Below are 25802 nucleotides of genomic sequence, written 5' to 3' on the forward strand. Positions count from 1 at the left end.
GAGGTCTGGGCTTGCTCTGGTTGTGGTTTTGCCATCACTGACGGATTTATACTGCTGCATAGAACATGCTTGTTTTCTTCTTCCAGACTTTGTAAGCACCTCAGCCCAACTAGACCCAGGAGATTTTGTGCTTGTGAAACGGACGTGTCACAGCTAAGACTTTTCCAGTTCTGGTGCCCCTGGAGAGCAGCTATCTTACCGGACGATAATTTCAGAGCACGCTGTTGTAAGTGGCTCAAGAAATTAGAAGAGAGGGAGATAACGATGGGGAGAAGACACTACCCACACATATGTGTTGAACTGTTCCCAGTCCTTCCACCACTCCTCTCTGCACAGGCTGTGAAGGATGCTCGTGTGTGCCCTTTCAGGTGACCAGCAACATTTGCAGGGCTGGGTGAACACCGACAAGCTGTGGAAGGGACCACGGGGTTTGGGAGTGGCCATTTATCTGCTCACTTCTTGGTAAATGCGCCTTGGCAAGAGTGACCTTGGACAGACATTGGAGTCAGAACGCAAGGGGCTGACTCCCCGTGCTTGGATGCAAGGGTAGAATGACTGGAGTTTGGGTTGCTGCCCCTTGCCATGAGAAGCTCCTTCCTTTATGTTATGTTTTCCTTGCTCAGTAAGCTATAGTGTGTTTTTCAGTGTGTAGAAGAGCAGTGTATGTTACTGGAAATGCTGCTTGTGCTAAGGCAGGCAGGACAGGAATTGGGGGGACCATTATGCTTAGCTCTGCAGGACATCTCTTCATCTTCTCCCTGGCATCAGCATGCCCCTGTCCTGGAAAACCACACCGGCAGACGCGGCTGTGCCAGGGGGCTTTGCCTGAGTGGGGCCAGAGCCCCTGCCTGTGGGTCGGCTTTCTGGGCAGCACCGGTCGGGTCAGCAGCCTCTGAGAGCACCACTGGGAGAAGGAAGCGGCAGGCGTTCCTCCTCCTCCTCCTCCTCCTCCTCCTCCTGTGTGAGCCACTGTCCCACCAGATCCGCTTCCCTCAGGCCCACCAAGAAGTCTCTGTCCCAGGGTTGTTCTGGTGGACCAGCACAGAGGTGACGAGGAACTGAAACTCGATGAGTATGGGTCAACCCATTTTTCTGAGAGGCGCACAGTTTCTTGTTTGCTTGTTACATTAATTTCCAATCCAAGAGATGTCCAGTCTCTTTTCCTCAGCAGCGGCCATGTAGATGATGCCCTTTGGTCTGGAAGGTTTCTCCTAACCAGGACCACCCCTAGTACCCCTGTTAACAGTAGAGGCTTATTGTCGTTCCAGCTGACACCAGGGCTCAGTTCCTGAGCTGTAGTGTTTGCCTGTAAATAGGCAATGAGTGGCTTCCCTGCTTCCTCTCACCTGCTCAAAGGTGGCTTCCATGTTTTGAATTATTTTCCTTGGGTGCTGGGAGCATTCCCAAACCAGTGGCCAAACATCCCATTAGCTGCTTCCCGGGTGCTCCATCCTCTCGAGTGCGCTTTGCCTCCTGCCTGGCGCAGGTTTGCCGGTGGGATGCTGCCTCGGTCCTTCCCATGCTGTCTGCTGATGCTTGCCTTGTGTGTGCATCTAGCGCCTGTCTGCTTTATTGCTGAATGTAATTCTGGCGTTCACTGGACACACACGTGTTGTGTCAATGGTGCTTCTGCTCCCTCGGGCTTTGGCGGTGCCCCAGCTGCTCGCTCCTGTACTCCTGCTTTGAACAATGGCACATAAAAGTGGCTTTAAGAAAAAAAAAAAGCGATATCAATGCCTAGACTGTATTACACACACTGGCATCTCAGGGCTTTTCAAAGCTACAGTGAGCCCTTTCTGCTGCACCCTCTCGTGAGTGGCCAGGAGGTGTGAGCAGCACCAAAACAGAGCGCATTGTGTTTTTCTGATCAGGTATCTGAGAGAGCAGGTCAGACGGAGCTGTGAGCCAGCAAGGTCCCCTGACTAGCCCCGAATGGCTGTGGTGGCTGCGAAGCCTCTCCAGCAGCCTGGCCGCAGAGCCCCATTCTCCTGCTGTGGATGGGCACTGGTGCCCGAGCCTGCCCTTTTGTGGCTTTGTCATCCTCTTGGGGTGGCTGTCCCAGAGGACAGAGCTAGGGTCTGCGGGAAGAAAGAAATCGGAGGGAGTTTGGTTTTAAGTCTGACATTGCAAACAATGGAGGGAAGCAGCTTACTAGAAATGTATTTCATTGTGTCCTTTTAAAGCAATTTCTCACGTGTGTGTGCTGGTTTTTCCTCCTCTGTGTGTGCAGCCGAACGCTGGGGACCAGTGGTGGAGTGGTGGTAGGGTGGTTGAGCTGTGCCGGTGGAGGCCTGTGGGGCACAATCCCTGCTGCCAGTGCCACAGGAGCAACACAGCTGGGAATGCGGGATTTGCCCTGTGCAGCCTGGCAGGGCCCGCAGACATCAGCCATCAGAGCCATTTTGTCATGTAAAAGCGTAGATTACTTCAAGTGTTTATAAAGTTTCCATGAAGTAAAAAAAAAAAAAAAAAAGAGTCCCAAGTATGCTTTTTCCTTCTTTAAGCAATGCCCCAGTGTTGCCCACGCTGCAGCCATCCTCTGCTCTGCAGATCCCACTGCTCGGGTACCGCAGGCGCCCCGGCGATGCAGCCGACCCTCCCTGCGCGTGGCCAGGGCACACGAGTGTGGCTCGGGGCAGTGGGTTTGCACAGGGGTGGGTTGAGCATGGACCCCCTTGTTCTGCCTGTTACAGAGAGGCATGTTCGGTAGTATGTGGTTTTAAAATGTTTTCTCATTTTTAACTTCAGCTGCCTGGTTCTTGTTCAGCTACCTCTGTCAGTATAAACACCTTTCTACTTATTTATGATTACTGCAGACACAGCACTGGCTTCTTTCCATCTATCCAACATCTTTTTCCCCTCCTCATATCTGTTTTCCCATCCCTCTCAACTCTGATGTTGATGTGCACTACCATTTGCTTTTCAGGCGTCTTGCTTTTATTTAACAAAAAGATCTCTCACAGGAGAAAACAGCTTTGTCTCTTAAATGGGAGTCTTGCAACCTGCTTTTGAGCCTGAATTTATGGAGAAGTGCCCGACCGAGGTGACCACACAGGAGCTGGCAGCAGCGTGTGAGGTACCAGGAGAGGGAGGGTGCTCCTGGGGTAAGCGTGGGGTGGGCGAGCTGTCCCTGCTGCTCGGCAGCCTGCATGCTTTGCTTCCCTGCCCCAAGAGGAGATGCAGCCGATTTCCACATTTCCTAAATACACCACTCACTCCTTTGTTGAGTGATACTTTTTAAATTTTTTTATTTAACCTAATAACATATGGCTGGAAAAGGCTGCAGCTGAGGAACCCCTCCCGCGGTTTGAGATGAATGAATTCAGTTCTAGTGTCTCAGGGTCTTCAGCTGAACGATGGGGAGCTTTCTCATCTACACCCTTTTTCAGGCCTCTAGTTGCCGTATATCTTCTCAGCATCCTTGCTGCAATTACTTTGTACCATCCTAGCCTTAGTTCAAGGGTGCTGAGCGTTGCAGCATGCACTCCAGGTTTGCAGGCTCGGAGCAGGTCTGTGCCTTGCCCCGGCTCCAGGCCCCCGAGCAAGCGCTCGGCTGGGCACCGTCCTGGCCGAGCACAGTCCTGCCTTCCCGGTCCCCGTTCAGCATCGCTGCACGGGGCCTGAGACCCCGCTTACAGCAGCAGGAGCGGTCCCCAGCAGCGGCATCCAGCGCTCCATGGCTCCCCCGAGGGGCAGCTGGGCATGGGGTGCCTGCCCCCCCCCCAGCACCCCGAAAGCACTGCGTCTTTCTTCCAGCCCCAGGAATACCCAGTGCCCAATAAGCCCCTGCACCATCCGCCATAAGGGAGCAGGAATGGAAAAGGAGTCCCCGAAGCGCCTTTGCCACAGCAGGATTTATTGCAGCTCTGTGCATTTTGACAGTCTTGACCTTTCTTCTCTTACCAAAGAAGAAAATCACTCTCCTGGCAGGGAGCGTGAGTGAAATGCTGATTTCTTCATAGCTGGGCTCTGCCGTTAGCAGTGGGCTGAATCGCACAGTTCATGCATGGGGCTTGTGGCACATAACGTGCAATGCTTCCTTTGCTCCCTTTTTGGTTTTCCACATCTCTTCAGCTGGAAAGACTAATCCTAATAACGTAAACTGGCAAAAGCCAACAGTCCCGATCAAATACTACAGCGCGTGACAGGCCAGGGAGCCTGGCTGAGACCCTTCCTCAGCTCCTCCAGCCCAACGTGCAGCTCATTGCAGCCTGAGTGCTTGCGGGGCTCAGGAGCTGAAACTGCTCCCTCGCAAGGGCTCGGGTCAAATCTGTAATTTGGAGAGCTCAGCGTGCAGGGGGGTGCTCAAGCTGGGGGCCATCGGCTCGGCTGTGGGTTGCACCCTCTGCCACGGGGGCAGGAGAGGGGCCAGAGAGGGCAGGAGTGGGCAGGTGGCTCCGGCTGGCACTGGGACATCACCTGGAGATGCTCCATAGCCCTGTGGGTCCTGCCTGCCACTGGCACAGGCAACGGCATGACCCTCTGTGCGTCCTTTTATAAATTAACCTAATCCCATCTTAACCACAGCTAGGTTTTGATTAAGCCCCTGAGCAAGAATACAGACTGCATAATCTCATTTCTTCCGTGATTAGAAACCTTCTCCTGTTTTTCATCCTGGGAATATTTGGGGCTGTTATTGCTGAGTTACCTCTGGGGTACTGAAGGACAGGGTGGAGGTTTGTCAGCAATAATCTGGGGAGGGAAATGGTGATAGTGAGATGGGAACTGCTTACCAGGACTGCAGTCACCGGGCACTGCTGCAGCAGCCAGGAGACCAGGGCAGGGCCATGTGCTGGGAGCGGTGTGGGATGCAGGGAAAGGCTGGATAAAGCGTGTGGGGGTGCGTGCACTTGGGAGCGGCCCCCATCTGCCCTCCTATCACCAGGCAAGCTGCTTTGTCCAGGTCTTGCGGCGGCTGCCCCTCAGGGGGCTGGCAGCGGGCACAGCCCCACGCGTGGCATCCCCTGCCGGGTGCCTGCTGGGGGGCACGTCCCACCCTGCTCCTGTGCCCGGGAGCATCCCCTGCCTGGGACGGACACAGGGTCACGATGCCCAGGTAGCACAAGCCGAAGCAGTAGCTTGAGGGTTGGTTTTTTTTTTTCTTTTTCCCTGGCTCTTTGTTTCTCTGTAGCTTCCTTTGGGGGCTGTAATTTTTCCAGGGGTGGATGCCTTCAAAACAACAGTGTTTCAGTGAAAGAAACTTTTCTTTTTCTATTAGCCCTTGTAGTGAATGATTACAGACTGGAAGGAGCACTGAGGTGCTATCCTAACAATTCTGGTGTCCCAACCCCCAGGTGCGTGGTTTGCTTTCTTAAGGAAAATGTTTTGATTTCATCTGAGCAAGGAAAATATTTTCCAGCATAAGTAATACCTTGTAGTTTTTTATACAGAGAAAAGATATCAAAACAAGAAGTTTTAAAGCTCGAGACTGGGCCTTAGAGAGAAATTCCCAGAGGAAGGATTTGGAGAGGTTAAAGGCACACTTCAGTAGACATATCTATATGATAAGTTTAGAATTGAAATGTACTTAGTGGAGCACTGACATCTTAAATTTATGTGCTGCACAGAGATCCATAAAGGCACAGGAATCCACCCACGCAGGACTTCTTGCTAGATCAGAGTCTTAGTTTTAAACTCCATAATTCTCTCTGGCCCAACTCGCTGCACAATTAACCAGCTGAATGCTCTGATTTAGGACCAGCTTTCTACAGCAGACATTTTCTTGGCAACTGTCAGCAGCTTTACTTGGCCTATACATCCATAAATCAAGAGTCAGGCCAGAAAAAAAAAAAATATCCTGCCATGGACTTAAAAATTCAGGAGGCGCTTTGAATTATTTCTTTACTTTCCTTATATTTTTGGAAGTTTATGGAAGAAGTGCTTTCACAGCCTCTGTCAGGATCTGTGAGAGCTCCTAAAAAGCAGAAGTTCTGAAGATTCTTGAAATCATATATAAAAGGTTGCTATTCCCATGGAGGCTTAGAGAAACACCCTTTCACCCCCCTCAGCACATCGCCCCCCAGGACCTCCATCCTCCTGCAGGTCCAGCATCCTTTGCTCTTTGCATCCTTTGTGTCCTGCACGCCCTGGTCCCTCCCTGGGTGCTGCCAGGCCATGCCCCTGCGGTCGCTCTGCTCCAGCGGGGACGGGACGCGGGGCACGCAGGTCCCTGCTCACCCTCTCGTTGGCGTCTGCCTGCCGGTGGCGGTGGGAGGCAGCAGCAATTTTGGGCAAGGAGCAAACGCCAGAGTTGGCTGACATTCCTCGTGTCAAGAGCACACGAGTCGGCGTGACCGCGCTGAGGTCTGTGGCTGCTGGACGAGCTGCCGGAGCCCAGCACACATGGAGGGCAGAGCAGCTCCCAGCGCCTCTCCCAGCTGCGCTTTGCTCAAGTTGGGCAGGATGCAGGAGGTGCCAAGTGTGCTGAGATGGGAACATCAACAGTAGCGAGAAACAGGCAACCCCCGTCATCGAACAACTGAGTTGCTGGCGACTCTAGCATCCCTCCAGTGAAGCAGCAATGCCTTCTCCGTGTGGGGTGCTCCTCGCCCAGCACATCACATACTTCTGATACAGAAGGGAACCTCCCGAGGGGCCCCTGCCCCTTCCTAGCTGCTCCCTCGGCAGGGATGGGGTGAGCTGCAGGGGCGGTCAGAGAAAGGGCAGGTAAAGAAGAAGGGCTGGGGGCCAGAGCCTGGGTGTCCCCCCGGAGTAGCCAGCCTGGGGACTGCTGCAGCTGGACCGGGCAGGTCACGCATCTCCTCATCAGAGACAGCTATGCGGGCGAACCTGATGACTTTGCCCCAGCTCAGCGATGCATGCCAACGGTATGTGCTGCCAGCCTTGTTGTTCATCTCCACGCTTTTCTTGACAGTAAGGATGATTTCTGTGTGAGGCTGGTGTGTGCACACATAGTAAAAAAAACCAAACCCAAAACCACACCCCAAACGCCCTGTACCAAAGGCTTGGCATGGACAGCATAATGCTGCACTCCTGTTAAAACCTGCATCTTAAAGCACTTCATGGTGCTCCCACAGGGATTTGGGCTGGGCTGAGCAGACTGCTGACCTGGCCACGAGAGGAGCAGCGAGCTGCAAGAGCCCATCGCCGCCTTCGCCAGGGCCTCAGGGAGGGTTCTGCCCCACTGTTGAACACAACCTGGGTACCGGAGGGGGGTCAGTGGGATAGCAGTGGCCAAGCTCTCTCTGAGGGCTCCAGGTGAAGCCTGGAGTTTTAATTTGTCTGTCTTGGAGGGGGTTGCAAAAACTTGATATGCAAATTAGAGAAACTAAACTGCATTTAAAGGACTTTTATAATAATTAATTAATTTGCTCAATACCAGGCCCCGCATGATCTCAGGCACACCATCCCACTCAGCTTCTTACAGCTGGAGTCCTTTAGAACCCAGGGTTTGTATAAACAGAGGTCTCAGGCCATTGTCTGCAATTGCTTTAAGTAGTCCATAGGCAGTTTTAGACCCATGGCAAGCTAGTGTTCTGGTGGGTCCTGGTCCTGTTTCTGTTCTTTGGGAGAAATAAGTGCTGTTAGGTATCGTCAGTCACAGAACAGTTCGACAGCCAGGTTCTGAACCCTTAATACGATGCAGAGGCACCACCAGCCTGCCTACCAGCACAGCTCAGCACCCACATCGCTCATCCAGCCACGGAGCTGAGCCCACCTTGGTGAAGGTGACGGAGGAGCTGCCTGGACCATCAGGGACAGGAGACGGTGACCGCGGCTGCAGGAGGAGCGGGGAGCCCCCGCTGACGTGGGGCTTCGGCAGCAGGTGGGTGTCCCACAGGGGACACTGGCCAAGCAGGGCGCTGGGGGTCCCCACGGTTGGGGTGGGTTTGGGCTGTGCTCTGACTGAGGTCCATCCACACCTGAAATAATCCAGCGTGCAGAGCATCTCCCTCCACCCGCTCATTCTGGTGCAGCCTTAGAGGGTGAGTGCAGCCCATGCCCTGATACAGCTGAAGGCATGCAGGGAGATGGTTGCCAGTGCAGCTGTCAGTGTGTGCAGCGCTCCCAGGGCCCCTGAGGAGGTCAACCACTGTTGAAGGGTGTCTTAAAAGCAACTCAGTATCATTTTAGGAAATGGAACAATTTTTCTGTTTTAAAAACTTCCCACTGGCTGTTCTAAGGATCTTTAAAGCAAACTCCTTTAAAGCACGGAGCCATTTTAGGGCTGCTTGGCATGAGATGTTTTCAGAAAAAAAAAAAAAAAAAGCAAGCAAGATTGATTCCTCACTTGGTTTCTGCTGTTCGAGCCCATCCTGCAGCAGACGGGCCCCCTGCCAGGCACAGCCTGCTGCACCCCATGTGCCCTGAGCAGCCCCACTCGCTCGGCTGACGGACTCTTTCAGAAAAGGTCCCGCTGCATTTGTTACTGCAAAGGTCCAGAAAGGGCACCCAGCAGTCTGCCTGGGACAGGGGCTATTGGCTAACCGGGCCAGGAGGGTTAGGGCCAGGAATCTGCAGAGACCAATCCTCTGCAGACACTCAGACTAATTTCCTTGCTGTTCTCATGCAGGCAAATACTGTGCAAGCCACACAAGGCTGGAGCCCATTAAGAGGACAGAGGCGGGTGTAAGATCAGGAGATGCAAACCCAGGTGAAAGATTGGGTCCATCACCCCATGACGTGTTGGACCTGCGGCTCCTCAGTGTCCCAGGGGACGTTGGTGGCCAAGTAAAAGTCTGATGGGGGACACTGGGGCTAACATGTTGACAGGTATCTGAGATAGCACCGCAGCCTGTGAACGGCAGTGGATTTTTCTGTTGATTAAGGGTGTATTTTGAAAATAACACATTTTTAACTGTGACTCAAATGGAGGGATGGGACCAGATTCTCTGCAGATGACTAAACATGATGCTACTCCACATGGGCAAGGCTTTTTGTACGGCTAAGTACACTGTGCTTTCAGCTTGCGGGGTATCGGTACATGTACTGCTGCTGTGCAATTATACACTAGACATTGCTAGCTATTTGTGGACAGATGAGGTTTGGTTGTTTTTTTTTTCCAAGCTCTTTGGTTTGTCTTGCAGTGAATAAAATCTTGACCCTGTGCAGTATTCACATCTGTGCCTTGAATTAAAAAGTGGGCTGATAAGCAGTCTTTTTTATTACGTGGAGAGCACAGGTCAATTTTATAAAGAAGTTCCAGCAGAATGGATTTACAACTGCCCATAAAGATACTGAAAACAACAACAAGAGGAGGACGACACTGGCCTTTATTAGCTCCTTGCTTTGAGAAATACATTAATCAAATTAAATTCAGTTTAAAAGACCCAAAGAGGCATATATGAAAGGATTAGTCAATCGATGTGTAAATGAATTAACAGTTCAGACATGTGATTAGTAGCAAAATCTGACTGTGAAAAGTAGCCTATGAATGACCAAACATACAGCCTCATCCACTGAGAAATGACCCACTGATTCCTGGCATCTTCAATAGCTAATATTCATCACACCAGATAACATTTTTCATGCATATAACTGAAACAAGCCAAATACACGCACAGAGCAGTGTTCCAACAAACGAGATTCTGCCTTTATTGTACTTAGAACAACAACAGCTTTTAAGATTACAAAAAGAGCTGAACACCAAGCATGAAGGTCTGCCCTGTGGCACAGCACAGGCTGAGTGCTTGCATGGGATCCAAGCATGGACTAAAACAGTCAAAAAGTGAAATTTTTATTTCCCCTAGCTTAGTGGGATTGGTTTTGTCTTTATCCTGGATGCCAGACAGGCTCCTCTTTTTTGTTACAAGAACAGACATCCTTCAGCCCCATATTGGTTTCCTGCGCATCCTCCACTGCATCTCACCAGCCAAGGCAGCGGATGTCACTGCTCTCCAGTCTCGATGATGTCATAACATTGTAGGTCTCCATTTTCCTTATTCAATTGTATTCACTTCCAATTAAAAAAAAAAAAAAAGAGCAGTGGCAACAATCCAACTAACATTCATCTCTAGAAGCAGAATTTGGCCTCAGATGCTGTTAATTTGGGCAAAACACTGCCATTTCTGACAGGTGACTGAAAAACACTACAGTGTTGCAACTGCAATACAATTGCAACCGTAATAAAATGCTATGTGTATGCTTCGACCTCACTGCACATCTTGCAGAGGATAAAGGTTCGCAATGCAGCAGCAAAGTCACACCGAGCCAGGGCAAAGGCTTTCTCCATGTCGCGCATAGCCCTTGCCTTGGAACCGCTCACCTTGGACCCAGACCTAGGGAAATAACCACATTATTGTACCTGAAAGTCTTTCTGCCCATTCTGTAGGCTACTTGTTCTTTTCCTTTTGGTAATCCTGCAGTGTTTGTTTCATGACTTTACTCAGCTATGGTGAAACAAGCAATTGTAGAGACATTACGCTTTGTTACTTTCATGACAATAGCTGTGGGCTGGGAGTCCTCCCCAGGCAAAAAGGCACCAGCAATGAGCTTTTTGGCTTATTACAAAGAAAATAAAGTATTATCAATATAGAGAACTCTTTTTATTACAGAAACATGTTAACAAATAAAAACTGCATTAAATTGCCACAAAACACAAAATACCTGGCACAGAGAGCAGCTTACTATAAATTTGCTGTGGTTTTATGTGTGGTGCAGATATTTACTTTTTGAATCACAAGTGCAGGTTCCCCCGTCATTTTAAAAGGGAATAAGCAGAAGTCCCTCCATGTTGCCTGCGAGCAGGCAAGCGAGCGCAGGCGGGAGGGCTGAGCCTGTGCCCTTCTCCTCCAGAGCCACGCCATGCCCCCACGAATGGGCTGGAGCACCCCATCTGCAGCCAGGCTGCCCGGCCATGCCCAGAGCCTGCGGCAGGTTTCCATCCCTGGTCCCAGCCGCACGGTGCTCGTAACTGCTCCTGCCACCCCACCACACAGGCATCTCGCCCAGCTGCAGGTTTCCAGGTGCTCTGTTATTTGACAGTGGCCACCAGGACACAATGGTGCAGAGCACAACTTGGCCAGTCATTATGGTACAAGAAAGGATTTCTGTGCCTCTAAAAGTCTACTTTGAAACAGTTAGAAAACAGCTACCGCTTTAGAATTCCAGGATTCTGCCCCGAAGTGCAAGGACACTTTGTGCAGTCAAAGAGGGCAAAGATAAAGAACACACCGTCATCCCCCAAGTGCAAATACTATCCCTTTCTAACCAGAATCAGCTACAAGAAAGCTGGAGAAGCAGATACCGATACCAGACTGTGCCAGTGTATGCTACATTCATGCCATGAAAGGATGGACCTTTGAACACTGGGCAGTACCTAACCAGAAAAAATTATCAAATTAGAAGTTTCCATTAATATTGGCACATACTGACTCATCTCCTGAAGAATATTTAGTTGCAATCCTGCTCCCTTCTCAAAGCATACCCAGTTGGAGAGGCTGCACACACAAGTTGCACACATCTGGCAGATGATACATAGAGGCAGCATCCCCTTCTAAACCATTTTTCATTTGTACTATGCTTCCACCAGCAAATCAGAGTATACAAATCCCTATTAAGTTTGATTTCTTCCCAATCTCCCAGGAGAAAAGTACCCAGGAGGATACGTCCACTCTCATGAACTAATGAAAACTTCACTGACATGAGCTTGGGCAAAATATAAAGCTCTCCAAAGGAGCTATTCAGACTGCTCATAAACATCCTTCTCTTGATGACAGAGATGAGGGTATTACTCACCCAGCTGTTCATTGTACTCTTCTGCTAATAGCCAGAAAATGTTCAAGAACAGAGGAATGCACCAGTACGATTTTTTTACTGGTTCATTTGCAAATATTATTAGATCATATTGACACTTAAAATGCTTGCAGCTCTCTAAAATAGGAAAAGCTACTGAGAACACTGTCCTGTTGGCTGGGATTCAGGAAGCTTATCTAGGGATTCTGTTGTCACCTACATGAAGGGGTTTCAGGAGGAAAAGCACGACCAGAGCTGTATCTAGCAGGGAAGGAAAACCCATTACAAACAGCTGTAAAGAAAGATCTTCCCCTTCAACAGTTTTGGGTTTTTTCCTTACCCCTTCCCTTAATGAAAATCCCATAGCATGATTGAAAAGTATCAGGAAAATTATTTGTTTTACTGAGAGTTTGCACAGAACGCAGACGTACCATGAAGGCATTTGCATGAAGAGCTGATGGTGATGCTCAGCTCATAAACGGTCCAAGCAGCAATGTTTTCTGCACCATATATATGTGGCAATCAATTGGCCTAAACCTTATTCCATTCACATTAAAGGCCTCTGACAAACACAAGTAGCTGGTATTATGCAGGGGGAACACAGCGCGGTGTGCTGCATGGGTCTGATCAGGTTCACTTCTCTAGACTCCGGCATTTGGTTCGCACTAGTGGCGTCGCGGTGCCGGGGGACCACACCAGCGCTCTGGGTGGGCACAGCTCCGCCACAAGCTCTGCCCCGTACTGCAGCGGTGAAACCACTGCCTGCCAGAGAACTGCGTGCGGCAAGGCACGGACTTGCTGTTTGCCTGCGCCGGCACGAGGCCCCCTTGTAGACGTCTGTCAGTAAAGCTGGACTGCATCGCAGCCCCGATGAGGAGTATTACCCTGACAAGAGCCTGTATGTGCTGTGCTCGCCAACACACCCGGCCAGGTCTGACCAGGCGGTTTTGGTGGGCTCACAGCTGTGCGGGAAGGGGGGGAACTGAAATACTGCAGGGAACACAGGCTTGGCCACTTTGTGGGAAGCGGAGCCCAGCAAATAAACAAAGCTGAATATGGGTGTTGGGTGGGCCTGCGTTCCCTTCTCAACTTGAGGTATGAAACGGAGTCAAGCCAACGCTTACACCTGACAAACCAAGCCTGCTTTTCTCAGATATTCCTGACTGCTGGAAGTCACCAGCAGCTGCAGACCTATCAGCCTGTACCGTTTGCTGGCCATGGACCGAAAGCCCTCGTTAGCGAGGGCACATTTATCCGTCCTTGTGGCGGAGCCACAGACTGTGCCACCACCATGACACGTGGGGCTGCTGGGGACAGGTGGCACATGCGGGACCATGTCCCCCCCAGGCTGCAATCAACCGCTGCAATTAGCAGGAGCTGTGCACACCGCTTGGAAGGGCTTAAAGTCTCTTCGGCGTTTCCTTTACAAGCCCCTGAAGCACCACGGCAGCACCAGCCGGTTACCACAGCCACCTCCCAAAGGACAGGATTAACAGCAGGAGCCCCGTGGCCTCGCAGATCCTGGCCCCGCTGCTTTGCTCCCGGGACACTCGTCTGCTGGCATCAGAAAGAATAGTTGGCACCAACAGAAAATAAGTAGTGTAGCTGGAAACCCGGGCTCTGCGGACACCCAGCGGGAGCAGAGCTGGTGAGGGGCTGGGCAGGGGGCTTCAGGTGCCTACAGGAGGAGGGGAGACTGTGAGGTCTGAGGACATCAGGCACTTGCGGAGGTGGGTACGGCTGTGTCAGAGAAGCAGCAGCTGTCAAGGACAGGAATGTGACTTCTGAGCGCCTGGGCATCTGCGGGGCAGACGGAGATCCAGCTTGACCAGCCATAGGAAAAACATCACAGGTGGAAAACAGCAGCCATCCACCATCTTTGGGGATTTCTGAAGGTCATCTTCCTCTCCAGCCCTTCTGCTGACAACCTCGTAACGCTCCATCAGCTAATATTAACGCTCGTCCGTGCTGCTGCGCAGGCAGGTCTGCGGGGCCGCAGATGGCAGTGGCGTGCTGTCCAGAGTAGACCCCGCAATGGCTGCTCGGCAGCTTTCTGACCCAGCAGCAGGTCCTGTAAATTCATCAGTCTGCAAATTCTTCTCAGCCCCGCAACTCTTCGGTGTTTCTCTACTGCAATATTTTAACTCTTCTGCTTCCCAGCACCATAATGCAGATAAGAAGTCCCAAAGGAGGCCAGTAAAGTAACCCACACCCAAACTTATAGGTTCAACCTGCTTGTTGTCTTGTTCTGTTTTTAAAAAAAACCCAAACCCAACAACGGCTGGCATTTCCTCCAATCTCCTGTGGCCCTGGGCCACTAAAAGTCACTGCGGAAAATAGACAAATGAGAGAGCGTAGATACGGTGCCACAGCCACTGTGCCACAGTTCCCTGCCCCAGCACAGTGAGCCAGCCAAATCTAGGCAGAAGCCACGGCAGGTAGTTCAGTACCTCAGGAAAAATAGAAATCTCAGGAATCCCAGCAGGTAGTCATTTGTTACTGTCCATCTTCTTGGCGCACCACCTCTGTAAAGGGGATTCCTCAAGGCACTGCAGTGCAGTAGTGCAGAAATAACAGGCAGGAGATGGCTGAAATGGGGGTGGCAGAGCTGGGAGGTCCCTCCAGAAGATCACTGTGCATGGAAGTAGATTGGCCTGACCTTTCCAGACAGGATCTTGGGAACCTGCACAGAGATGATCTCAGCCATCATTTCAGGGTAGTCCACGCTCACCATATGTGCCTTAATTAAAAGGTCAAATGTAAACTGATGCAGATCCTTGGCAATCTGGGGAAGGAAGAAAGTTTGTTAAACGAGAAGTTCCCGGTCAGCGATTTCTCTGGGAAGATACCGAGCAGATGTTAGCAGGCACAGCAGGTCAGGGCTGGACCTTGCTACAGTGGGACCTGCTTTGCTCTAGCCATGCACTGCCATGCTAGCAGTTATCAGATCGCAGGTATGCACTCCAAAGATAAGCAAGGGAACTACCCAGCCTGGGAGCATGTAGCGTATTTTGCCATCGTCCTTCACACTCAGACATTACTGAGTCTGACAAAAACTGAGATGTATAAAAATGGCAATTTCTTACTCCTACAGAAACTTGTCTCACTGTGTGTAGATGCTGCTGACTTCACTTACTAAGAATTACTTTTTGCTTGTAGCCATGTAACTGTATAGGCATGGAGTTGAGCCCCAGGAAAGGTCTAGCTCATGTTTCACCAGCACAACTTTAAGTCACAAGTAGAGAATTTGTTTTCACTGCTGTAATCAGAGAAGATTCACTGGGGACACTGAGATTTTGAGCTGTTCTGCTAGGCTGAAAATGGAAAAGTGTCATCTACAAAGAGCTTTTCATTGCTAAAAAAGGAAGCCCATAACCCCAAACACAAGAGTGGTTATTGCAGGGAGTGACAGGCACAGATAACTTTCACTCCCTCAGCAGAGTTAGTGTCTCTTTTCTCTGTCGCTTAATCTGGAGCACACTGCAATACTGTCCCTGCAAAGGTGTGCCAAGAGTTAAAAAAAAAAAAAAACCCACAAAGAATCACAGAATCATCGAACAGCCCAGGTTGGAAGGGAGCTCAAAAGGTCACCCGGTCCAACCTTCCCTGGGAAAGGGAGCCTGGATGAGACTATCTAGCATCCTGTCCAACCGCATCTTGAAAACCTCCAGTGAGGGGGACTACCTCGACCCTGGGGAGGTTGCTCCCGTGAATGATCATTCTCACTGTAAAAAGTTTCTTTCTCATGTGTATAGATAGACATTTCACTGTCCTCTCTTACAGGATGCACGGAGTCCAGGACCTTGGTGAGCTGGTAAAATCGCCGAGAGCAGGAGGTAGGGTTCTTCCTCTTGCAAGCAATGATGCGGTCAAGTTCCTTAATGTAATTCATTCGAAGTTCATCAAAGAGCTTCTGGTTCTTCAGGCCATCCACTGGAACTGATGGAACATGGGAAGGAAACAGTAAGAGTTGCCCAGAGAGTGAGAGAATAAAAGAGCAAGAGGAAGGCTGAAGAAGTGGTCAGTGCAGATCTAAGACGAAAGATCTGCCCACCAGCTCTGCTTTTGCTACAGCCCTCACACTGGTCAGCTTGTTGGACTACTGCTAATCCAAGGACCCTTGTTCAGCACTCATTAAAAAAGAGATGCAATATAACAAATTGCAGCGCTATTTTCCTGCTCAGCAGCTGATGCTCAGAGGTCCCCATGATAACAGCAGTTAGGCTGAGGAGCAACCTCCTGCAGGAGCTGCATGGGAGAAACACTGCAACGTGCGGAGGTGGGGTGGGCTAGCTGCAGGGGGGCTGGGTGGTGGCACCCTTATGCTTGGCAGCTCGTTGTCTCTGAGCAGCTCAGATTGAAGCAGAGAGGAGAACATCCACAGGCATCCCTTGGGAAGTATGAGTACATGCACATGCACAGGGAAAGCACCGGATACCTCTAGGGCGATACAGCATATAGCAACCGGAGATCTGTTGAGGAAAGGATGTGAGTACTTACTTATACTGAAGAAGAGTAGAGCCTTCATACAGAGAAACTCCTGGGGTGTGATCTGAAGCCACCCAAACTCCTGAGAGAGGTGCCGCATCCTGACACATTGGCTGTACATTCTGGATTTGTGCATCCGGTACCTGGCAGGGCAGAATGTGTAACGCGTGACAAGGAGATCAAAGCTTTGCCTGTGTGATGTGCGGGGCAGGTCACACTCTGTCTGACCTAGCAATCTCAGCCTCACCTGGCACATCCCTGCTGCCAAGAATCTGAGCCCTGTCTCGGGGGATGCTGGCACCAACAGGTCTGCATGTAGGAGAGGAATGTTTTCCAAAATGCCCGTGTGTAATCCTCTTCGTCTGGAAATGGAGGACTACCTGGGATTTGCAGAGTTCGTTTGACCCTCTGCCTTCCTGGAAAATGACTGCAATCACTCACCACATGTGACTACCCGCAAGGGATACGAAGCTAAGCTCGGAGTTCTCAGAGAGAGGGTGTGGTTTTGCTTGCTGCTGGGCTTAGTTATTGTTTTTAAGCAATTCTACCTTAGTGCCAGCAAACCCTCCCCAGCTCTAAGTTGATGGTACATCAGAGAGAACCCATCAGGAACTTACAATATATGTTTGTTTCAGTTCCTGTTTGCTCCAGCTGACCAAGCAAGCTGAAAACAGGAACTCAAATCTTCAGAAAAAAGGCAGGTCTGTATGGACCAGCCCCTCACATCCAGCACCAGCGCTTGCTGCTGCTCTGATGGAAATTGAACCTAAGGCAAGGTTGAGGGAAAGGGAAGAAGGACCAGAAGAGACATTGCAATTCTTATTGCTCCTGGAGATGACTGCGGAGCAATTAGAGGGGAAAAGCAGGGTCCTCCTCTGCTTTGTTGGTCAGCTCTGAAAGCACGATTCCTCAAGCTGCACATTTCATAAGCAGATGGGAAAGCAAATTCCTTGTCTTGTTCTCATTTATCACCTAGTCTGACCCAGACAAAATACAATATTAGATTGTTGTTATTTTGCACTTACTCATTGAAGACCAAATCTGGAGCGAAGTAAAGCATTCTGGAATTGACGTTGGTGAAAGATCTCCAACCCATAGCAAAAACCATAAGGCCCATCCAAGAGTACTGGATTATTGACATCTGGTCATCCACATGCAGATTGCGAAATCCTATTAAAAAATGAGAGAGAGATATTACAGATTAATATTGGGTTCCTGCAGTTACCAGGACTGGTTTCATGCAGACTCCAGTTCTCCTGCAGCATTCCTGTTATGACAAGGTGGTCCACAGCCTAACCTCAGCTCGTCCCGGGACACACACACACACGCAGAGCTGGGTGACACAACTGCGGTGTCAGCAGCTGGGTGCTCACACTCTGATGGGTCATCAGAAACAGCCGCAGCACAAAACTGCAACTGGAAGGGGAGAAAGGGGATCCCCGGACACACGGAGGGAATAAAGACCCGGTGAAAAACACAAGCAGCAAAGTGTTTTAAAGGAAGGCAATGACAAGTGGCAATAAATGACATCTTCCCCTTAAGAGTCTCAAAGATCTTCACAAATTGCGTTTGAAGGCTTTGCAAGACCCAGTGAGGTGGGCAAGCATCACTCTGCAACAGACTGGGCAAAAAAGATACAGCAAGATGGGATTCAGTGACCTCCTGAAGTCCCGCAGGGTAATACCTCCAACTACGGGGTGCTGAACTGGTCCAGCTGCCCCAGCTCCAGGCTTGCCCTGCCACGGCCCTCGTTTGTGGCACTGATTAGACCCGCTGAGTCTTACTGTGCCATATGCTCTGCAGTCACGGCATAACCCCCCAGGTCTCCGCTCCAAAGCATTCACAATTACCATGTGTGACAGTATGTCAAAAGTAAGCGAAATAAACAGCCGATGAGGATTTGTTTGCTTTGTGCTGCTAACGGAAATAAATCAGCCGAAGGGGAGCGGGAGTCCCAGCAGCAATACAATTAACCAGACCACATTCTCCAGGCACTGAGGCAGAAACAAGCCCTCATTAACCAATTACCTCCTTTGGTACGATTCTGGCACTCAAGGAAATAAGACAAAAAACTTCCTTTACTTTCAACCCGTTAGGACTTCGCCAAATTTAAGTAAATGGATTTTAATGTGTAATGCTCAGCGCCAGCAAATAACCCCAAGGCCTCATCACACGGTTAACAGACTGAATACGCAAAGCATTTATCTAATGAGTATGAAAATGAATATGAAAACCTCTGCTGAATTGCAAGCTAAACAAAAATATCAATTAAATTCAAATTAGTATTCCCAGATGGTGGTTCACAGTTAAATCCCAGGCATGTTTACAACACATGCACAAACATCACCTCCAACACTGTACTTTTTTCCAGATACTTGTAAGTAGTCAAATGTAATCTGGTTTCAATGAAGTCGTATGTTATTTCAATCAAATATTAAAGCAATTCTAACACCTCCAGTGTATAATTATAATCCATTGAGGTGAGCATCTGTCTCCTGCTTGGGAAGCTGTCAACTGCAAATGAGCATAAGTCATACTTTATTGCTGATTAAACTTGCTTTACGTTTGTACATTTTCCTTTCAGTTTGCATGTCACCAGATTAAAAAACCAAAGCCTGCACACAAGTAGCGTCCTACTGAACCTGAAAAGGTGATTTCTCCGCTACCAGCTGAACACGAACCTTCTGGCAGCCAGAGTGAAACTCATTAACACGAGTATAAACAAGGCATCTGGGCAACTCAAGGACTTCAGAAAATCAGCTATATTCATCTCTAGGACATGTCTAAGTCAGATTTTCCTATTTAATTACAGTACTGCATGCTATAAAAAGACTTTCTATTTATCCAGTAAATTTGGACAGAGATGAATTCACTGCTTAGTAAAATCTAAGCCACTCATGGTGACCGCTTCCTTGAATTTCCTCTTGCTCCATACTTGTCACAGTTCTCTTTCCTTGCCTAGACTTTCTGAAAAGATTGGAAAAATTTGAGTTACTTGAAGAGGAGCTGTGCTGCTGGCCCCTGTAGTTGAGACTTTGCAGTGAGCAGGCAGCGAGATGGTGCAGGGAATGCTCCCACACCGGCACTGAGTGATGACAATGAACATTTCATCGGTCTGCTACACACTCTCCCACAAATTGGCTGGTTCTTTCCCCTTTTTAAATTGCTCTTTGAAGGAAAAACGTATCTTGTCCTCTGAGGGAATTAGCAGACAACGCTCTATTAAAAAACAGAGCAAACATGAAAGAGCAGATCAAATTGAAGACTGATGGCCAAAACTTCTTCCGTAGTTTGAAGGACGCTCTGGAGAACGCTCAGCACAGCTCTCCCACCAGGACAGCAAGGACACACAGGCCAGCGTGTTCAGGCAAAGGAGCTCCCCGGGAAAGATGCTCTTAACCACACAGACAATAAAATCCTGTGAATACAAATGTATTTATGATGGCAGGTGCTCTGTCTTCAGAAGAGATGCAAGAAATTCCCAACAAGAATTCGGGTCCAAGATGTGCTGTAGGGCCAGAAATGAACTGCAAGCCAAGGCGTGATGGAGAGGATGAGGTGGGGGAGGAAGAAGGCAAACCAGAGATCTCCGCCGTTTGGCTTCCCTCGTGCCTATATTCTGGGAGCGAGGCCCATAAATCCTACCAACAAAGAGGAAACCTATACTCTGTACATGACTTGGAGACAGAAAACATACCTGTGAACAGCAAACTCTGTGAAATTTAACCCTAATTCTCACAAGCAATCCATCCTCCTCTTGCTGGATTCAGCATCAATGGGATGAAGCCATTGGAAGCACCAACATCTATGGCAGAACCTCCTCCTTCTGCTCGCCCCATCGTGATGCTGCAAGCACTGCCTCTGCCCCTGCAAACCAGCACCAAAGCTGCCTCCACAGGCGGCAGTTCTCATCTAGGACTGGCTTCCCCTTAACTACTGAGTATCACCTTTCCAACACATTTGTGAAAGTATTTGTTGCACCTAATCTTTGCTATGAAGGAGGATTTTGGTGCACTTGCTCATTACCTTGCAATTATGTTCACTAAAAAAAAAAATAATATTTGCACAAGATTTATCAGTGTTAAGGAAAGGTATTTGAACACAACAGTTTTGTTGTTACAGGACTTAAAGTTTGCTTTCTGCTTGTCCACAAAAACAAGTTCTAGAAACAGTGGCCAACTTTTCTAAAAGGAATCACTGCTTCCAGTTTCTGAGCTGAAATGCCTTGAAACAAAACTGATTTTCAGAAACCACATACCTATCATTTTCTGTAAACCTTCCTGCTCCAGGCATCTTAGATGATATATGGCTAAAATCACTGTAGTAGAAAATAAATACAAACCTAATACCACAACATATTGTTAAATTTTTAGTATTGGCATAGTTTGAAGAGACGTAAATGAAGATACCTTCTACAGAAAGAAATCATAGCAAAAGTAAAATTAAATGTAGTGATGACTTGAAAAAGATCAATGCATAACCTTTTTCTCATGAATAATCTTACAGCAGCATAGTTTGGAAATAAATTCTTCATCTTCTCTCTTGATGCACTCCTGTGCCAGAATAATATCTTCCTAAGAGATCAGCAACTGAACACCTCACATGTTACCAGAAAGTAACACCTCTAATATAAACAAATATTCATTTTGTATCTGGAAATTTTATTGTCCAGAGAATGGAAAAAAGATGCACAACTAATTGTATCCTTACAGTTAAAGGGTGAGTTAGATACATTGTAAAGCAGTATATTTGAAACAGAAAAGCAAGCAAGCAAGCCATGGCCCGCAACACCCATAAAGCCCTAACTAATGGGAAGTACACAGAGATTTTGCAATAGCTCTAATAAATAGGTCCATCTCCCATGATACCAGGTGGAGTACTTCACCTGATCATGTGTGCCGAGTTGCTAAAAAGGCGAAGGGTGTTCATCTGCCTTACTGGCAGCAGAGCCGCAGCCTGCCTGTGCCCTTCTGCTCTGCCGTGAGGCAGCCTTTCCCCATACGCTTGCAGTCCAGTTATTTTTATTAGGCCGGTTTCCTAACAGCTTTGGGAATGAACTGAAGACTTTTCATTTGCTGCCAGATAAAATGATCTTTAAACTAATGTGTTTGAGTGCTGATCCAAATTAACTGTAACACCTTTATTGAATTTATGTATATGGAAAAGGAAAAATACATACTCCTTCCACTTACCTTGAAGTGGACAGATTTTATGGATTTAATCAGATCTTTTAATTTTGTGTTTCAGCAGCTTTCCTGGCAAGCCGTGGTTATTTAATCTTTCCTTTCCAGGGAAACCAGTTTGATCCTATCTTCTCCTCTGCAGGATGTCAACTGCATAGGGTCTAAAGGGCCATATATCACATCATCTCCGCTAGACAGGCTGATACTGCTACTGCAGGCAAGCAGGATTCAGAAATGCTCCTACTCGATGCAGCCTTGTTTCTAGGATATCACTGAAACCTCGCTGGAAGAAGTGCAGCAACACCTTGCTGCACATTAATCACTCTTGCTATACGGGTGATGTTCAATGCAGGATGCAAGGTTAATCATCATCTATTAACCAATATTAATCTATTGCCAGTATTATCAGGCTGAGGCTACCTCTATTACAGGTGCAAGTTCCCCCTCCTCCCACCAGCAGCAGTCACTGCCCTTTTACATTAAGATATATAAGATATATATCTTAACTAACAGGCAGGGCTGCTTACACTTAGTTAAGCCAAAGCTTGTGCCAGATATGCTTCGTTAATGGGGAAAGAGGGAGAGGGGATAACATTTCCACCCTGCCTGTGGACCTGCTGAGGACCACATAGCACTTCCAGCAGGCAGCTGACGCCTGCTGTTGGGCTGCGTTGTGGGGCAGGCGACAGAGCGAGGTTTGCCTGCTCCGCACCAGAAACACCTGCTGAGACGTGCTGCTTTGGCTGTCAGCCTCGGGCACTGTTCCTACTCACCGCCGAGGCAGGCTGTGCTGCCACGATGCAGCGGCCGGTCAAGCCCTCCAGTCTGCTCCCGTTGCACCTCGCCAGCAACGGCATTCATTAAACAGCCTCCACTCTCCCAACAGACCGTCTGAAGATCTTTCTGTTTTGACAAAAACAACTGCATCCTGCTGTTTTAAATTGCTTGGAGTTTGTTTCCACTACTTCTGCCCCTGCATGCATTCGCCCACACTGCCCCTCTCCTGAGCCCGCCAGGCGCCAGACTGCCTAGCAGACCTGCAGACCTGGGAACTAAAAACACCTGTGGCTATGGGGTAGGATTCTGCAAATTTACCCAAAAAGCAAGGCAGCCGCAGTGCGCGCAGAGAAGGGCAGTGCCTGGGCACAGCTGCCCACCCCTGGAGCCGGCGCTGCCAGCTGCGCCTGGCCCTCGCCCGGCTCCCATGAAGCACCAGCACCAGAGCAGGCAGAACCCAGCAGTGGGTGAGATCCACCTCGCAGTGGCAGCTGGACTGCTGCTCGAGTGAAGGAGCTGCACAACCACCACCTGGAGCACCAGAACAGAAACAGTGCTGTGGTTGTTTATTCCTTCCCTGGAAAATATCAGGAGAATGACTAAGTGGCGAATTTGCGGTTATTACTGTTGAGCTCCAGCGTTGGCACATGTCAGGGAACTGCTGGAGAAAGACGGGGAAAACACACTGGCTTTGCATCTTGCTCCAGGCACAGTGATGCTAATGGTTAGGCCAGCACCAGCTCCGCAGCCGGCGGGATGGGGAGGGCAGCCAGGCAGCATCCCACCACAGCCACCCAGGAAGAAGAGCTGGGCTCCATAAGGGATCCCCTGGCCTGCGGAGAGGGTGGAGGTTCTACTGCAACTGCCCAGAGAGCACTGACTGCTCAGCTGTAAAAATATGAGAATTAATTCTGCCCAGATGCCATTGCTGGCACAGCAGGCGCCGGCCTCAGGAGGCAGCGGTGCAGCAGCTGGCACCACCATGCAGCCATGCACCATGGGGTCGGAGATCAGGCGCAGTATGGGAGAGTAAAAGCCTTTGATAAGGGGGTGGTTACAATGAAAAATGTTTTTCAAAGCACTCTCCCTTTCCATTAGCACTACTGCAGCTTTACAGCCTCAGCCCCCGGATTGCTGGTCTGGTTTCATGGTGTCTCTGTGTACTTTTCTGAAGAAATCCTGATGTCTGATGTAGATAAGCCAGAAGAGAAAGCATGATTTGTCCCTGGTTTCACAAGCTAGGTGAACCTTTTCTGACTCCAGAATATAAGAAATAGAATGGGCTACACTGCATTTAAGCATATTCATACTAACAGCCCTCCTGAACCTACCAGTTAGGCTACTTCCAGGAGGATTGCTAAATTTCTGGGAACACCAAACATCTAACTACAGTTCACCACCAGTTTTTGGCACATAGTGGCAAACTTACTTTGCCTCAGTTTCCTCCTTTGGTCATATCACCCTGTCCATAAAGAGTCGGATCCCTGCTTTCTGTGGCATTTCCTGAGGAACAGGCCCAGGGTGAGGATAGCAGCTTGGTATCGTCCCCACACCCCAGTCTCAGGGATGCTAGAAGGTGAATTGGATCCTTCTGCATCCAGAGTGATCTCAGCCTTCTGTAATTTCAGCTGGCATTCAGCTGGCAGGATTAGGACATGCAACAGGCAGCACATTACAGCCTGGTAACCTCTATGCTCAGAACCAAGGAGTGTATTCAATGGAACGCATATATCACTAGGATGCATTCATTTACAGCACCTGATAACTATTATTATTTGGAAACTTCTGGACCCTAATGTACTCCTGCACCATAAATATATTCCAGCAGCCTGTCACACAAGAGCAACCTGACTGCCAGGAAAAAGCCCTTTGTGATTTTGTATCTCTCTTTTGCTATTTTACAATTAATTGGATTGTGAAATACAAAAATAGTGAGGAAGGACCTCACCCATCTCTCAAGCCTCAGCTCCTTTCAGCCCAGCTTCCCCCATCTCACTTTCACATCATGAAGTGGCACACTTCTGATCCACCTGGGGAATTTACCCTTTTCACCACTTCATGCAGGTTATGGGACGGGGCTAATACCTGTTTAGAGAAGGCGTCTGCAGGTCTGGTGGACACAGGTCTGCAAGTGGAGCAAAAACCCTGCAGGGAGAGCAGGAAGAGAGCAAGACCCTGAAGCCCTGACCCGCAACAGCCCTTCCCACACAGGGAAGCAGACGCATGCATGGCAACACAATACTGTGTGCCAGGGGCTATCAGCAGGGACAGACCCAAAAGCACAAGTTTTGACATACTTTGTCACTCCCTAGTCACCCAAAGGAGACAAACCCCATGCTGCTGCAGCCTGCTTTACAGAGATATTACACAGACAGGTGCCCCAGGAAGATGCTCCCCCAAGGAATCGTGTGATGGCGGGACACAGGCTGCAGACCACCTCCTTCGAACCCACCCCAGGCAATGCAAGCAGGGGGCTTTAGGGACGTGCCAGGAAAGGTACAGGATTTGTTAGGTTTTTAGCTCACCTGGCAAGGCCTTTGCCCATTTGACCACGTAGACCAGCTGCCTCTCCCCAAGCTCATTCAGGCTGGTCAGCAGGTTAGAGAAGGAGTCCGGCTGGCTGTTGTCATGGCCGGCACACACCACACCAGGCTCGATGGCCTCCAGGACATTGAGGAAGATGGGCTGGCACTCATACCCATCAATGCGCGTCATCACCATCTTGGGAGCTTGCTCCTCGGTGGGGCTGGATGAGCTGGCTGCCTCCAAGTCATCTTGTGTCTTCAGGTTACCCAGCTTCTTCAGCTTGCGGGCTGTGGAAATGACACATTTTAGTGAGATGCTTAAAAATAAAAAAAGCTTGAGGTTTCTTGGCCTCTAACTCCATCACTTATATTTACAAGGAAAGGGAAACTGATGGCCAGCAGCAGCTAGTCCTTCAGGGCACACTGCCCAAAGAGTGCCTTGGCATCACAGACCTCACGTAAAGACAAAAGGGAGCAGACACTGCACAAGGAAATCCATTTGCTCGTTAATCTTATATGGAAAAGAACAAGCATCATTTACATCCCCACCTGTGACCGGTCTCACATTAACTCCCACTGAGAAATGGAGAACTGGGGAAACGAGGGAAGAGGTGACTCGATTCAAACAACGACTCACATGCAATTAAAAAGGGAAGAAACACAAGCAAATAAACTCAGTAGACGGTCACGTTCCAGGGAAAAAAGCCTTTGCGCTCGGATACTCAAGGGGGATTGTTCCATCCCAGGCCACAGTGGAACCGGGCTGCAACCAAGAGAAATACCTTCTACCTGCCCGGGGCTCCTGCAACCCCTGACGCCCTCTAACCAAGCTCTCCCAGATGGGTCACTAGTCTACAAATACATTATGGAAAATACATTTTAAAAGCTAGCAGGTGGTTCCACAGCTGTCTCCCTGGAGCCTCCCCAGCAAGCCCACCAACAAGGAGAAGACTCGAGAAGGGGTGGCCTTGATCTGCCAGCCAGCTTCAAGAGCAACATCAGCAGAGTGGGCTTGTGGGGCTGGGACTGCAGGCAGCCCACGATTGTGCCCAAGTCACCGTGACCAAGTGTCCCTCCTGTGCAGCTGGATCTTAATTACGGATGCTAGTCTGCTAGCAAGATACATCAGGAGCTT

The 25802-nt window shown here is 49.4% G+C and overlaps 2 protein-coding genes across 5 annotated transcripts in view; one reads left to right on the top strand and one right to left on the bottom strand.

The window, feature by feature from the left end:
- The window catches only part of OPHN1 (oligophrenin 1), a 76023-nt gene extending 67055 nt beyond the window's left edge, over window positions 1–8968 (top strand). For 2 of the 3 annotated variants that reach the window (XM_075054094.1, XM_075054092.1), the window contains exon 24: window positions 87–8968. The gene's annotated coding sequence lies outside the window, so the exon portion shown is untranslated. The remainder of the gene's footprint in view (window positions 1–86) is intronic. The other variant, XR_012653977.1, reaches the window with a different exon arrangement.
- Window positions 8969–9216: 248 nt separating this feature from the next.
- AR (androgen receptor) overlaps window positions 9217–25802 on the bottom strand; it is a 59293-nt gene continuing 42707 nt past the window's right edge. Inside the window, exons 4-8 of one of the 2 annotated variants that reach the window (XM_075054095.1) lie at window positions 24668–24955; window positions 17208–17352; window positions 16195–16325; window positions 15476–15633; window positions 9217–14479 (exon numbers count right to left, since the gene is read on the bottom strand). In XM_075054095.1, the coding sequence (XP_074910196.1) occupies window positions 14324–14479; window positions 15476–15633; window positions 16195–16325; window positions 17208–17352; window positions 24668–24955 (878 nt within the window). In that variant the 3' untranslated portion in view covers window positions 9217–14323. The remainder of the gene's footprint in view (window positions 14480–15475; window positions 15634–16194; window positions 16326–17207; window positions 17353–24667; window positions 24956–25802) is intronic. The other variant, XM_075054096.1, reaches the window with a different exon arrangement.

Source organism: Buteo buteo, chromosome 22 (genome assembly GCF_964188355.1).
Source record: "Buteo buteo chromosome 22, bButBut1.hap1.1, whole genome shotgun sequence".
Taxonomy (NCBI): domain Eukaryota; kingdom Metazoa; phylum Chordata; class Aves; order Accipitriformes; family Accipitridae; genus Buteo; species Buteo buteo.